We start from the raw sequence: 15,584 nt of genomic DNA, 5'->3' as shown, positions 1-15,584 counted from the left end.
TCCTGTCTGCATCCTGCCTCCCGTGGTCCTGGGGGTGGTGTCCTGTCTGCATCCTGCCTCCCGTGGTCCTGGGGGTGGTGTCCTGTCTGCATCCTATTGTGTGTGGTCCAGTGGGTGAGTCACAATCACTGTGGCCTGATTCTCTGCGGAAGGCCATGCTTGTTTTGGGTGGATTTAACTTCATTGTGTCGAGGGTGAATGGTGATGGTAACCTTAGGAGAGTTTGTATTGGACTCATTTTGTCTGCCTCAGACTGGCAGATGTATTTGACATTTTTCATAGCAGGGAAGTGCAGTTGATGGAAATGCTGTGGTAACAAGGGAGAAACGCATATTGTCCTGGAGCTCAGGGCAGTGGAGGCTGGTAGGATGCCCTAGGACATGCCTGCAGGGGTCTCTGGGGTGGGATGTTAGAGAGATGCCTTTCTTTTTTTTTTTGGCCAGGGCTGGGTTTGAACCGGCTACCTCTGGTATATGGGACTGGTGCCCTACTCCTTTGAGCCACAGGCATTGCCCCTCCTTTCTTTATTCTACACAAGAGATACTTTATGAACAGTGTCTAATGTGGCACGCATGAGCTGCATGTTGAGGTGGTCAGCTTGGCTGGTGTCGGAACTTTTCTTGGTTTCCTACTTCCTGGGCCCGCCAGAAATCACAATTTAAAAAAAAGAGTAAAAGATTCCTTATTGATATTTAGCCAAGTTCATTTGGATGGTTGGCATATATTTCTTAGATTTTCCTAGAAAGTTTACTTTAAAAGAAAATTGATCCTGGCTGGGCGTAATGGCTCACACCTGTAATCTTAGCACTCTGGGAGGCCGAGGCAGGAGGATCACTTGAGCTCAGGAGTTTTGAGACCAGCCTGAGCAAGAGTGAGACCCTGTCTCTACTAAAAACAGAAAAACTAGCTGGGTGTTGTGACATGTGCCTGTAGTCCCAGTTACTGAGGAGGCTGAGACAATAGGATCGTTTGAGCCTAAGAGTCTGATGTTGCTATGAACTATGACACCACAGCACTCAACCCTGGGCAACAGAGTAAGACTCTGTCTCAAAAAAAAAAAAAAAAGGAAAGGCCCAGAGGGGTACTTATTATCTCAAATAATTTGCAAGTGGGTTTGGATGGTGTTGGGATTACATATGGGAAGATCTGAAAAGTTTTTTTTTTTTTTTTTTTTTTTTATTGAATGGTAACTGTGTGAAAGTTTTGATATGTACATGAAATAATGAGGCTGCAGGTAAACCACTGTGGAACTATGAAGCTTGCCACAGCCAGAGCCAAGTTCCTGGTGCAGATGCCTCAGGACTTACCCAATCCTGGACGTGTCTTTTTGATGAATTGAACTTTGCAGAGTAACAGTCGAAGTTGCAGGAGATATTAGTGTAACTTTCCAGTAGAGCATTAGTCTTATTCTTTAATCAAAACAGGAATAAAATTGGTAATGGCCACATTGGGTCTTATCTCTCTTGCCCTACAGACCATACGGCCTTACTGTGGAGCATCGAGACGGGGAGGTGCCTTGTGAAGTATGCAGGCCACGCGGGCTCAGGTGAGCACTGCCCTGGCAGCCACCCCTGGCTGCTTCCCACTTGATTTGTGTTTAGAATTTTGCATAAGACCAGCTACTTTACTTGTTGGGAAGCTTATTCTATTCCGATAGTCAGGGAATGGTGTCAGGGGACAGTGTGGTGCATTTGGGCACTAGGATAAACTGTGTGTCTGTAGCTCATACGGCTTGAGGAAGTAGAAAGGCTGAACCCCTGTGGCAGTGTGCACACAGCCTGCATTTTAGTCCACGTTGGACATCAGCACGTGTAGAGAATTTTGTTACCGAAATGTATGGATTCTTTCTTTTTCTTTTAATTCCCTGGATGTGCATTATTCATCATAAAACATGTATCTGTTTTAGAGATTGAGTTTTGATGTAGTAAATTTGGATGCATTCAGGCTAAATAAAGGACACTCTGAAAATGCACTTCTGTGCTGTGTTTAATGCTTGTCCAGTAGCTGGTCTCTGCCTTTCCGGTTAGACCTGTGTACATATCAGTGCCTGCCCAAATGCCCTGCCTGGGGGCCCTCACCCCCTCCCACATCTGCCTGTGCATGCTTCACCTTGTTGGAAGACTCAGATGGCATTGCCTGTGGCGTGTACAGGGATGCACATGCAGGTGGATATGTCCCTCTGGGTGTAGCCTGCCCATCCTGTGGTCCCAGCCATGGCCGGGGGTGTGTGTGTGTGCTGTGGGCTGTCTTGCTCCCTTTCTCAGGCTTTCTCTCCTCCAGTCATTCTCTATTCTTTGTGCCACTGTTCCCCTCAGCATGTAAGTAGCTCCCCTCACCCTCTCTGCATCTCTCCCTCCCTTGCCTGCTCTGCACCTCTCGCCCACAGCTGTTGGGTGCTCCCACCTCACCCTCACTTCCTGACACTCTGCTGAAGGGCACCAGGTGCTTGGAAATGGAGAAGAACATCGCCCAGAGGATGAGGCTGTACTCTCTGTTTCTGTCTATTCCTTCAATTTACTCTTTAAAAACATTTTAAAACTTTTTTTGGCCAGGGCCAGGTTTGAACCCACCACCTCCAGTATATGGGGCTGGCACCCTACTCCTTGAGCCACAGGCGCCGCCCCATTTTAAAACTTAAACACATGGTAACTACATAAAAGGTCACTGGCAGTATCCCACCTCATTCCTCCTCATCCTCCTCCTTCCCTCGTATCACTTCCCAGAAGGCCACAGCTGTCGTAAGTTTTCTTCTTTGTTCTTGCTGTTTTCTATATAACAGCCCCCCCCCTTTTTTTTTTGAGACAGATTTTCACTATGTTGCGATTAGTAGAGTGCTGTGGCGTCACAGCTCGTGGAAACCTCAAAATCTTGGGCTTAAGTGATTCTCTTGCCTCAGCCTCTCAAGTAGCTGGGACTACAGGCACCCACTACAGTGCCTAGCTATTTTTTTGTTGCAGTTGTCATTATTGTTTAGCAGGCCTGGGCTGGGTTCAAACCCTCCAGCCTAGGTGTATGTGGCTGATGCTCTACCCACTGAACTACAGGCGCCACCATAATAGCCTTTTTTATTATTTCTTAACTTTAGAGTTTTATTTTATTTTATTTTATTTTTTTTTGAGACAGAGGCTCAAGCTATTCCCCTGGGTAGAGTGCCATGGCATCACAGCTCATAGCAACCTCCAACTTCTGGGCTCAAGCGAGTCTCCTGCCTCAGCCTCCCAAGTAGCTGGGACCACAGGCGCCCTCCACAACGCCTGGCCATTTTTTTTTTTTTTTTGGTTGCAGCCATCATTGTTGTTTGGCGGGCCCGGGCTGGATTCGAACCCATCACCTTAGGTGTATGTCCTGACGCCCTAGCCACTTGTGCCATAGGCACTGAGCCAACTTTAGAGTTTTAGATAAAGAATTGTTTCCTGGGAGGCTCCTATGCTTAAAAGGGTAGGGCACAAGCCCTACCCTTTTCCTACCCTTCCCAAAAGTGTAGGAAAAAAAAGAACTGTTTCCTCTTAAGGACATAAAGATTGTCCTCACATGCATACTTCTCCCCTCCGTGTCATCCAAAGTAGTGACGTCATGACGTTTATGGAAGTGGATTCTTGCAGTTAGTGACTACGATTGTCTCGGTGTTGTTGCACCTGCCCAAGAGTTGAACAATAATTTCATCCCCAGTTTTGTTTTCTCTTAAGTTAATAGTTGTCTTATGGGGGTCTAACAACTACGTTCTCAAGCTCATCCTTGAAAAGTGCTACGTCCTGCATTGCAGAGTGTCACTGTGGTCCCCTTCAAAGTGCTCCCCACAGGAAGCTGTGCACTGAGGCTGGCACCTGCTCCGCCTTTCAGAGCAGTTTTGGAACTTTTTCTGGAGTGACCATCAGAGCTGTTGTATAGCACACAAAAACACAACAATAGCAATCACAAACAGCGCCATGACCACGAACACAGCTGTGAGACTCTGACGTACCAGGTTCTGAGCCCTCCCTGAATTGTCCGCACAGCGCCGCCAACGTAGGCACATGTGGCAAGTTCATGAACTTAATGTCGGACCTCGCATGTGATGATGGCTCTGATGGTCAATCCAGAAAGAGTTCCAAAATTGCTTTGAAGAGTGGACTTGGTGCTGCTGTGGGTGCACAGCTTCTCAAGGTGACCGCAGAGGTGTTCAGCGGTGAGGTACAGGTCTTCTCTCTTCTTTAGGATGAGTTCACGAACTTACTTGTCAGGCCTGTCCTTTTTTACCCCTAGTCTCCTGCCAGGTGTGTAGCATGTAAGCTCAGATTCGAAGGTCTCTTGTCCCTCGTGCTGTTCCTGTTCCCTCTCTGGAGGTCCCACTCTCGGCTTCTGGTGTCTGAGTCCTCAGAGCAGGTGGCCTGTGGTCCTGCAGCTGGGCCCTCCTGTCACAGCCTCTGTGGACCCTCATCACTTCTCATGGAAACCATCTTTTAAGACCTTCCCTATAAAGGGCACCTGGCAGGTGACATATTTCAAGTCTTAAGTATTTGAAAAATAGATAATCATTAACCCTTGATAATTTGGCAAGTATATTCCTCTACATAGGAAATAATTTTCTTTCAGAAAATTGGAGGGCATTACTATATTATCTATTTTTATAACTTCTAAGATAAGTCTAATGCTATTTTGATTCTTTGTAGGTGATCTGATATTTCTCTCTAAAAGCTTCCAGGACTTTGTTTTTTTGGCTCATGGACTTGTTTTTTGTTTAATTGTGATAGACATTTACTGAGACTTTTCAGTCTGTAAATAAATGTTCTGAGAAATACTGAGAAATATTTATGTATTTTGTAATTCATATTAATAGGATGTTGGACTTCCTAGATTATTCTAATTTAATATTTTTCTTTTATTCTGTACATTAATTTTTCTTTATTTCTAGGAGATTTCTCCAAACTTTATCCTTTTAGCTCTTCCATTAAAAAAATTATGGTGTGATGATTTCCTATAATTCTTTCTTGTTCTCTAAAGGTTGCTTTTATTGTTGTTGTTGTTGTTGTAGTTTGGCTGGGGCTGGGTTTGAACCTGCCACCCTCGGTATATGGAGCTGGCGCCCTACTCACTGAGCCCCAGGTGCTGCCGCTAAAGGTTGCTTTTTTTTAATTTTTTTTGGCCGGGGCTGGGTTTGAACCCGCCACCTCCGGCATATGGGACCGGTGCCCTACCCTTTTGAGCCACAGGTGCCGCCCTAAAGGTTGCTTTTTATCATAACGTCCTACAAAGTCTTTTCCTCTTTAGTTAGTCCCTCAGGAGAGTGGGCCTTTCCCTGGGGCAAGGAGGGGACAGGAGGCAGGAGGGTCACTGGGACTCAGCTGCTGTATGTGCTGATGGGGTTGTTCCCTTTCAGTCCTGTGGTCCCGTCCTGGCACCTGCAGCCTTTGTGTTGCTTTTTACTCTGTGAATTTTTTATTATAGTATGACACACACTGAAAAGGGCCCAAGTCTCAAGTGCAGTGAGTATGCACAGTGGTGATGCCTGTCCACCCTCTACTCCTGGGGCTGAGGTGTTGATGTGAGGGTCACCATGCTGTGTTACTGCCTTGGGGACAGCACCACAGTATAGGCATGCCTGGGGAGCCAGACCCCTGAAATAAAGTGAATTTCACCATAAAGTGAGTCATGGAGATTTTCTGGTTTCCCAGTCTATATAAAAGTTGCCTTTATAATGCAGCTGTGATCCATTCAGCATGCAGTGGCACTGACCCCTGTGCAGGAGAGAATCTGCACATTTTGGATTTCTAAAAACTTGACTGCTAATAGCCTGCTGTTGACTGGAAGCCTTAATGATAAAAACCGGTAACATAAACAACCAATCAATGCATACTTTCTTTCTTTCTTTTTTTTTTTTGAGACAGCGTATCAAGCTGTAGCCCTGGATAGAGTGCCATGGCATTATAGTTCAAAGCAACCTCCAAATCTTGGGCTCAAGAAATCCTCTTGCCTCAGTTTCTCTATTTTTTGTAGAGGTGGGGTCTCGCTTTTGCTCAGGCTGGTCTTGAACTCGAGAGCTCAAGCTGTCCACCACCTTGGACTCCCAGAGTGCTAGAATTACAGGCCTGAGCCACAGCACCCGGCCTTGATTAACGCATACTTTGTTATGCCTCTCATATGCTGTGTTCTTGTAGTAAAGTAAACTAAAGAAATGTTAAGAAAATCATAAGGTAGGGACATGTATTAACTGCTCATTAAGTGGAAGCGGAGTGTGGTGAATGTCCCACCCTGGTCATTTTCACATTTCACATTGAGCAGGCTGAGAAGGAGGAGGAAGAGGTGGGGTTGGGTCTGCCGTCTCAGGGGCAGCAGAAACGCTGCGTCTAAGTGGCCATGCAGTTCAGATCTGTGTTGTTTAGGGGTCAGTTGTGAATACTTTAGTTTAAAAATACCTTATTGCTAAGCCTTGCTAGCAGTCATCCAAACCTCAACTCAGTCAGTCGTTTTGCTGATGGAGAGTCCTGCCTTGGTGATGGTGCTCCTGGGTCAGTGTGGTGGGCGCTGTGCAGTTTCTAAAGTAAGATGACAGTGAACTTTGCTCCATTGTCCACTCTTCCTTCCCAGAAAGCTTTCTCTGCAGCATGAGGTGCTGTTTGACAGCATTTTACCCTCAGTAGAACTTCTTTCAAAATTGAAGTCACTCCTTTCAGATGGCACCGCTGCCTTATCAGCTGAGCTTGTAGATCATTCTAAATATTTTGTTGTCATTTGGACAGTGTTCAGATCACCTTTGCCAGGATTTGACTCGTCCATGAGAAGCAACTCCTCATCTGCCCAGCATCACCGTGAGGCTGCAGCAGCTCAGTCCCATCCTCAGAATCATTCTAGTCCCCTTGGGTCTCAACCGTATCTGCAGTGACCTCTCCACTGAAATCATTTTTATTTTTTATTGTTTGGACACAGAGTCTCAGTCACTTTGGTTTGAGTGCCATGGCATCATAGCTCACAGCAACCTCTAACTTGGGTTCAAGTGATTCTCTTGCCTTAGCCGCTTCCTGAGTAGCTGGGACTACTGGTGTCTGCCCCAACTCCTGACTGTTTTTAGGGCTGGGGTCTCACTCTGGCTCAGGCTGGTCTCGAACTTGTGAGCTCAGACAATCCACCCTCCTCGGCCTCCCAGAGTACTAGGATTACAGGCGGGAGCCACTGTGCTTGATCCTCCACTGAAGTCTTGCACTATGAATAACTTTTCCAAACTCTCACTAATGATATTTTGACCTTCTCCTGTGAATCACAGATGTTCTCAGTGGCACCTAGAATAAGGAATCCTTTCCAAAAGGTTTTCAGTTGACTTTGCCCAGTTCCACCAGAGGACTCACTGTGGCAGCTTGAGCCTTTCAAAATGTATTTTCTAAATAATACGACTGGAAAGTTGAAACGGGCCCAGTGTGGTGACTCATACCTGTTTTCTTGGCACGTTGAGAGACCAAGGCAGGGGAATCATTTGATACCTCAAATTCAAGACCAGCCTGAGCAACAAAACCAGACCCTGTGTCCATAAAAAAAATGCCTACAAAAAGTATTAGCTGGGGCTGGGCATGGTGGCTCACGCCTCTAATCCCAGCACTTGGGAAGGCCGAGGCAGGCGGATAGCTTGAGTTCACGGGTTTAAGACCAGCCTAGGCTAGAGTGAGACCCCATCTCTTAAAATAGCCAGGCATTGTGGTGGGTGCCTCCCTGAGCTTAGTTGTTCCTAGCCTTTGGCTGACAGCAGACGCTTAAGGCCCTTACCTCTGGCCGCAGGGGTGCTGCCTACGCATCTCAGCTACTTGAGAGGCTGAGGCAAGAAGATCGCTTGACCCCAAGAGTTTGAGGTTGCTGTGAGCTGTGATGCCATAGCACTCTACCCAGGGTGACATAATGAGACTCTGTCTCCAAAAAAAAAAAAAAAGGCCAGGCGTTGTGGCGGGTGCCTGTAGTCTCAGCTACTTGGGAAGCTGAGGCAAGAGGATCAGTTGAGCCCAAGTTTGAGGTACTGTGAGCTATGATGCCATGGCACTGTACCAAGGGTAACAAAATGAGACAGAGTGAGAAAAAAAAATTAGCTGGTGTGGTAGTGCTCACTTGTAGTCCCAGGTACTTGGGAAACTGAGGCAGGAGGATTGCTTGAGCCCAGGGATTTGAGGCTGCAGTGAGCTGTGATCTCACCATTGTACTCCTGCTGGGGTGACAGACCCATCTCCCTTGAGGCTCTGAAGTCAGGCGCTGACTTCTCTCTAGCTATGAACGTCCCAGATGGCATCTTCTTCCAGTAGGAGGCCATTTGGTCTGCGTGGAAACTGATGCTCAGTGCAGCCGCCCTCCTCAGTGGTCTCAGCTGGACCTTCTGGGTGACCTGCTGCAGCTTCTCCATTAGCTGGAGTGATTGTGTCCACTTTGCACATCACATTGCAGAGACAGCTTCTTTCCCTAAACCTTATGACCTACCTCAGTAGCATCCTTACCTCTCTGACTTCACAGAACAAAAGAGAGTCAGGGCCTTGCTGTGGGTCAGGCTTTGGTGAGGGAATGTCGAGGCTGGTTTGATCTGTCCAGACCGCTCAGACTCCCTCCATGTTGGCACTGGTGCTGTTGGGCCTTCTCCCCATCTGCGTGCTCATTGGAGCGGCTCTGTGAACCTCTCCTTTGCGTTCTTGGCTTTGCTGTTTGCTGGGAGAGGCCCAGCTCTCAGCCTGTCTGTGCTCTGTCTTCCTCCTGAGCTCGGTCGTTCCCAGCCTTTGGCTGATAGCAGACGCTTGAGTCCCTGGCCAGCATTTCCTGCACTGCTGCTCTGGCCACAGGGGTGCTACCTGCCCATTTCTACAGCGTGTACTCCTGCGCTGCGCCTGGTGGCCCCTTTCTGGCCACTTCTGCTGACTTCCTAACACAGAAGGTGACCTGACTCTCATGCCCCATTCTCCGTGTGTCACACCCAGGCGAGGCTCTAGCCCAGCCCCCGTGTAGACACATTGTCACTGTGGGAGGTCCAGGGTCAGTGAGCATGACTCTTGGCAGCACTGATGGTGAGCTGTCACCATGCTCCCTGGGCAGGAGGGTACAGCTGCCGACAGGCTGGCGGGGCCTCTTCCCCTTGTGCCTCCAGCAGTCTTGAGGCAGCAGGGTTGGCTGTGTCCCACGATTGCTTTGCTGAAGGTTTAGAAAGACACAGTGGGGTGAAAATAAACCACTGATCTCACCAAGATTTCTCACTGAAATTGGAAGCATTCATGCTATTAGTAGTTGCAGTTATAGTTTATTTTTTACATTATTTATTGCTTAACTTTATTACTTAAAAGGTATACATAGTCTTTACCACAGATTAAAAGGTGTACATAGTCGCTACCTATATTTTAATGTTAATGGTAAAAAGAACATGTTCTAGCACTTTTTACTTAGTTTCTTAAAAAAAAAAATTCCAGTGGTGTTGCTGTTTCCTTACCTCATGTTCTGTGCCAGGGCCATGCCCTTTCCCCAAGAAGGTATGGCAGTGAGGGTGTCCCCACTGTGATGTGGGCAAAGCTCTCATGACAGGCTGGCCAGCCCGCTGAGACCTCTTCTCCTCAGGAGACCCTAGTGGGCAGGTGGGCTCAGGAGTGGGTTGGGACCTGGGTGGCTCCAGCCTTGATGTGCTAACTGTGGCCCCCGTGGTTGCACTGGCCATGTGCTCAGCATCCCTGTCTGTATCCAGGGCAGGAAGGAGGGAGCCCCTCTCTTGCTCAAGAGAGTGCCAGCATCCCTGGAAGACATATCTGGACAAGGACAAGGTCTGCCCCCTTCCAGCCATCCCCTGAGGCTGTGGAGGGCTGTGTCCCTGCATTCCTGGGCCTCCACTTGTCACAGAACAGACCGGGAAGGTGGGCGGTGGGCTCCGGGCCTGGCCTGGTGGGACTTATCCTGATTGATACTTAGCTCTAATGACTTCCCTATCTGTGGAGAGAAAGAGATTCTTAATATCCTTTTTCTGTGTCCTTAAATTCTGCAATTTGTGGTCTGTGCCTTTGCTATTTTGTTCTAACACATTTACTGAATGGGAGATTAATATCAAACTATTATTATTTTAACTTTTAATTTTAAAATATATGCTGTAGCTAATGAATATTGATAACCTGTTTTTATCATATTTTTATTTTGCAGTAAATTCTATAAAGTTTCATCCCTCAGAGCAGTTGGCTCTCACTGGTATGTTGATTTTTTTCTTTTACTGAATAGACCTATTGATATTCTTAGAAAAAATATGTATTCCTTTCTTGCCAGTAGCATCAGGATAATCTTTGGCTTTTACAAAATGTAGACAGTCTAGTAGGCAGTTTATGAATCAAATGAGAAATGAGTTAAAAAACTGCTTTGAGTAGTATGTTTAAAGCCAACAGTGAGTTACCACTTAGGGCAATTTGAACTTGTTGTGACATTAAAATCCATTCATGACCCTCAGTCTTTCTTTTGAGCACTTCCTTGCTGCCTGGTCGTTCCTGGTGGGTGGTGACACAGCTCCTTGGTGGCCTGTCGTACTGCTGGGTGTCCTAATTCTCTTTGCCTCTGAAATAAAGAAGTGAGAAAAGGAACCCCAGACACAGCACTTTACTAGATAATTTACCTAAGCTTTGATAGCTTGGGTTTGTCATAATTTCACATAGTAGTTTTAAAAACATACCTTCATTTATCACTTTTGGGCAGAAGCTTTATTGAAGTGAGGATTTTCCTTTAAAGTTCTCAGACACCTGTGAACCCTGTGATATTTTGGGTTCACTGGTGATGATCTTGGAGGGTGTGTCAGCTGCTGCTGGACCAGGGTCAGCTCTGCTTCCAGCATAGGCAGTGAACAGGCTTCTTTTGGTGGACACATGTCCTGCTCTTGTCACAGCTGCTCTGGCAGGGTCGCTGTGCTGTGTGTGTGGCAGCTTTGTTGACATAGCTGGGGACTGCCTGGATCTGGTCCCTGGGTCAGACTGTGCTGACCTGGGGGCAGAACAGGGCAGTGGAGGTCACCAGGCTCAAGGTGGGTGTGGCTGAGTGCAGTTTGGTGGGGGCATTCACAGGTGAGGAGACAAGGGGAAAGTTGGTGGGAGGGGTCACCTGAGCAGGCCTGGACCAAGCATTGACTTACATGCCACACAACGTCTGAGGAGCCCATGGCCTGGGGGCTGCCAAAGCCAGGTGGCCATTGTGGGAACAATCAGGAAGCTGGTGCGGTTGAGGGAATGATGGGGTAAGACTGGGATGGACGGACATGGCGCTGCTCCTGTAGGGCCTCTGCAGTGGGAAGGACAGGTGGACCTGGGCTGTTCCCATGAGGGCCCCAGGTGTCTGAGGCCTGCAAAGCGCTTGGGTGTGTCCTTGCAAACCTGGGCCAGTTCAGAGAGAGGAAGGGGGCTGCATGGGCTGGCTGTACTAACAGGTACTGGCAAATCATAGGGTCCCCTCTGTGTCTGGGGCATGAATACGAGAATTACTCACTTTTCTGAGCCGTCCCAGGACCCATTTTAGTTGCTAGTTGTGGTGTCAGAGGGTTCAGTTTTCTGAGACCAGGTAGATGGAGAATAAAATCTATTTGTCAGTTTTCTCTGAACTCAGCAACTTTCTACCCTGTAATCACATTTAGTTTTGTGCGTTTATGCTCTTCTCACTGGCACTGTGTGGTTTCAGAGATGGCTGTGTGAATAAAATGCTTCATTTCACCCCGTCATCCCTGGGTCACAGGAGCCTGAGCCAAACCTGTGCATGGCTGTGTGTTGGTAACCCTCCTGGTTTCTCTCTTCAGCTTCTGGAGATCAGACCACTCATGTCTGGAGATATGTGGTGCAGCTGCCGACTCCCCAGCCTGTGGCCGACACTAGCGTAAGCACCCTTCCTCCTGGAACCCAGCCTGTGCTGTGCCGGAGGGCTCTGTCTGCAGCTCTTATGTCTGTAATGTCTCTTACGGTGGAATGTTGTGCCCCCCACAAGCTCACGTTTTGAAGTCTTAACCCCAGTGTGGCTGTGTTTGGAGATTGGGCCTCTGGAGAAGTAGTTAAGACTGAGTGATGATGTAAGGGGGTTCCCTACGTGCTGGAATGAGGGTCCTTATAAGAAGAGACCTAGAGGGCTGGCTGATGTGCTCAGTCTCTTCCCTCCCTCTCCCTCCCTTCCTTTACCCTCCCATCCTTCCCTTTCCCTCCCTCCCTCCCCTCCCCCTCCCCCTCCATCCCTCACTATGTCTCCATCTCACCCTCCCTCACTTACTCTCTTTCTCCCTCTCTCTCTCCTTCCCCTTACTCTCTGCTGAGTATCAGTAGGACAGCAGTACCTACAGGCCAGGAGAGGGTGTCCCTGTGTGTGTGTTCCCACAGTCGAGTGTCTGTGTTCCGAGTCGTGTGTATGTGTGTCCATGTGGTGTGTGCTCCCGTAGTCATGTATGCGTGTACCCACAGTGTTGTGTGTCCCCACAGTTGTGTATGACTTTGTGATCTGTGTTTCTGCAGTCGTGTGTGCCTGTGTCCCTCACCCCTGTGCTGCCTCATGTGCTATGTGTGATGTTTCTTGCTGAGCGTGGGTTTGGGGAGATAGGCCCCTGCCCGGTGTGCTTAGCCCTGCCTGTGTTGGGTGCCATCTGTTCCCTCCCTCTGGTGTGTCACCAGCACCTCTAAGTGCTGGGCAGATATGTGTTGCATCAATGTGCATATTTTCTGGGTTTTTTTTTTGAGACAGAGTCTCACTTTGTCACCCTCGGTAGAGTACCGTGGCATCACAGCTCACAGAACCTCAAATTCCTGGGCTCAAGCGAACCTCTTGCCTCAGCCTCCTGAGTAGCTGGGACTACAAGTGACCGCCACCACGCCCAGCTATTTTTAGAGACAAGGTCTCTCTCTGGCTCAGGCCAGCCTTGAATTTGCGAGTTCACTCTGCTTGGCTTCCCAGAGTGCTGGGATTACAGGCTGAGCCACTGTGCCCAGCCTGTGTGCAGCTTTTCTTACAGAGATAAAGTCTGTGCTGGCCATTAGGTTTTTATTTTGTCCTAGCCTTTAACAAAAGACTTCATTGATACTGCAGGAAAATAAACTCTTGTGTAGTTATAGCAATAGAAATCTCTAAGTATATTTTAAATTGGCTCTTTAGAACTGAAATGCCTCTTCCTTACGGTAACAACTTACTGACTGCCAGCTGTACTTTAGTTTTGTGTTGCATGTGTACTCAGTGCCCTCCTCCTGTTGGCTGTAGTGATGATCAGGTCCACCCTGATTTTGTAGCTGTGTCAGAAAATACTCAAGAACCCCAGGAAATTTCCTTCTTTTCTGCTCTTACCTTTAGCAGCAAATCTCTGGAGAAGATGAAGTAGAATGTTCTGATAAAGATGAGCCTGACCTTGATGGAGACATGGCCAGTGATTGCCCCACCGTCCGGGTCCCACTGACGTCTCTCAAGAGCCATCAGGGCGTGGTCATCGCCGCGGACTGGCTGGTGGGGGGCAAGCAGGCCGTCACAGCCTCCTGGGACAGGACGGCAAACCTGTATGACGTGGAGACGTCGGAGCTGGTGCACTCTCTGACAGGTGCTCTGTGCTGCAGTCGCACACTCATCTGGGTTCGTGTGTCTGTGTCTGAGCTGGAGAGTCACTTTTCAGCTAGGACTGTGTTCAGTGCTCATGGCTCTTCTGTCATTTTCAGAGATGGTTTCTGATAGAACTTTTGGCAGCTGAATTTATTTTATCTTCAGGAGATTTCATTGTGGCATGTAGTTTTCTTTCTTTCTTTTTTTTTTTTTTGAGACCGAGTCTAACTGTGTTGCCCTCAGTAGAGTGCTGTGGCATCACAGCTCACAGCAACCTCAAACTCTTAGGCTCAAGTGATTCTCTTGCCTTAGCCTCCCAGGTAGCTGGGACTACAGGTGCCTGCCACAATGCCTGGGTATTTTTTTTTTTGTTTGTTTATTTGTTTGTTTAGTAGGCCTGGGCTGGGTTTGAACCCACCAGTCCTGGTGCATGTGGTCAGCACCCTAACCACTGCGCTACAGGTACCCAGCCAGTGTTAGGTTTCTATTGCTCTGCAACAAGTTTCCAGGAACTACTTGGGTCAGGGTCCTGGGTCTGTGGCAGCTGCTCCACTACTCAGGGTCTCAGGGTGAGGCTGTTGCCTGGCGGGGCCTCCGTGAGGCTGGGACTCTCCACCATGTTTCCTGCGGTTGGCAGCTGAGGCCTCCTCTGAGCATCTTGAGGCTGCCCTTGGTCCTTGGTGTCCCCTCAGAGGGATGCCTTTCACCACCTGTCTGTTGGTTGGAGCATACCTCTGGTCTGAGCCCTCCAGCTTCTGGGGGACCAGGGCCTGTTACAGGCCCCCAGGACAGCCTTTCTTGTGATTAACTCAAAGTCCACTGATTTGGGGACCTTAATTATGTTTACAAGATCCTTCTTGCCTTATAATGTACCTTAATCACCAGAGAGCTGTCTGAGCATATCCAAGGGTTATACAGTTTGCAGGCCTGAGATAGGGGTGACTCAGGGGCTGGGGCCCAACATGGAATTCTTCCCCTACAGTTGTTCTGCACGTTTGTCAAAGATTGCATTTCCTTGTCGAGGAAACACCGTTTTACTGAGGGTGCATGGTCCTGTAAGTTATAAGTTATTCTGGAAGTGAAGAATTAAGATTTCAGTCGTTGGTGCCTGTTAACTTGCCCGACCTAACTGGCAGGAGAGAAGATGGGTTAAACACGCACCTTGCTCCCCGCCAGCTGGTCAGGGAAAACCTGTGCCCTTGTGACTGCACGCCGAGTGATTACACTTTCCCAAGGGGTCAGCGGTGTAGCCCTCACAGGCAGGTTTCTGGTTCTAGTGTTTCTGAGGTGCTGCCCTCCCTGTGTGCATAAGTGGTGACCTTGCATTCTGTGGCCTTTGGTTGCAGGGCATGACCAGGAGCTGACGCACTGCTGCACACACCCTACTCAGCGGCTGGTGGTGACCTCCTCTCGAGACACGACTTTCCGCCTCTGGGATTTCAGGGACCCTTCCATCCACTCCGTGAACGTTTTCCAGGGACACACAGAGTGAGTCTTGGCCATTTAGACCTGTGTCCTTAAATGGTCATGAAAAAAATTATGTGGATTGACATGAAAATTTAATTCTAAACTTGCCTTTCAACATTTCCAAATCTACTGTTTTTTACATGGCTGTTATTTTTCTAAACGCTCCCTTTTTGCTATTTCAGAGGATCCAGGAGGTGAAGGGAAGGCACTGATGGTGGGTAGGGATGTAATGGGTGGTGGGGACAGTGGCTTTGGGACACAGGGACAGACTAGGGCCACCATTAGCAGGGTTGGCTGGTGGTGCTCACAGTGCCACAGGGCGTCATCTGGACCTTCCCTTCTAGCTGGTGCTGTCTCCTGTGTCTACAGGTGTCTCTGGGGGTCTCTGTCACGTGTGTCTGCAGGTGTCTGTGGGGGTCTCTGTCACGTGTGTCTGCAGGTGTCTGTGGGGGCCTCTGTCACGTGTGTCTGCAGGTGTCTGAGGGGGTCTCTGTTGCGTGTGTCTGTAGGTGTCTGAGGGGGGCTCTGTCACGTGTGTCTGCAGGTGTCTGTGGGAGGGCATCATCCTGTGTGTCTACAGGTGTCTGTGGGGTGTTCTGTCACGTGTGTCTGCA

The 15,584-nt window shown here is 48.5% G+C and overlaps 1 protein-coding gene across 3 annotated transcripts in view; it reads left to right on the top strand.

Moving 5' to 3' along the window:
* WDR37 (WD repeat domain 37) overlaps positions 1–15,584 on the top strand; it is a 51,937-nt gene that overhangs the window by 22,675 nt on the left and 13,678 nt on the right. For all 3 annotated transcript variants that reach the window (XM_023511368.1, XM_023511369.1, XM_003786842.3), the window contains 5 exons: positions 1,475–1,546; positions 10,114–10,158; positions 11,738–11,814; positions 13,264–13,504; positions 14,850–14,991. In XM_023511368.1, the coding sequence (XP_023367136.1) occupies positions 1,475–1,546; positions 10,114–10,158; positions 11,738–11,814; positions 13,264–13,504; positions 14,850–14,991 (577 nt within the window). The remainder of the gene's footprint in view (positions 1–1,474; positions 1,547–10,113; positions 10,159–11,737; positions 11,815–13,263; positions 13,505–14,849; positions 14,992–15,584) is intronic.

Source organism: Otolemur garnettii, unplaced genomic scaffold (genome assembly GCF_000181295.1).
Source record: "Otolemur garnettii isolate 467f Iridium unplaced genomic scaffold, OtoGar3 scaffold00019, whole genome shotgun sequence".
NCBI classification, from domain to species: domain Eukaryota; kingdom Metazoa; phylum Chordata; class Mammalia; order Primates; family Galagidae; genus Otolemur; species Otolemur garnettii.
Note: the sequence above shows the minus strand (reverse complement) of the source record. Positions and strands in the feature narration are given on the sequence as shown.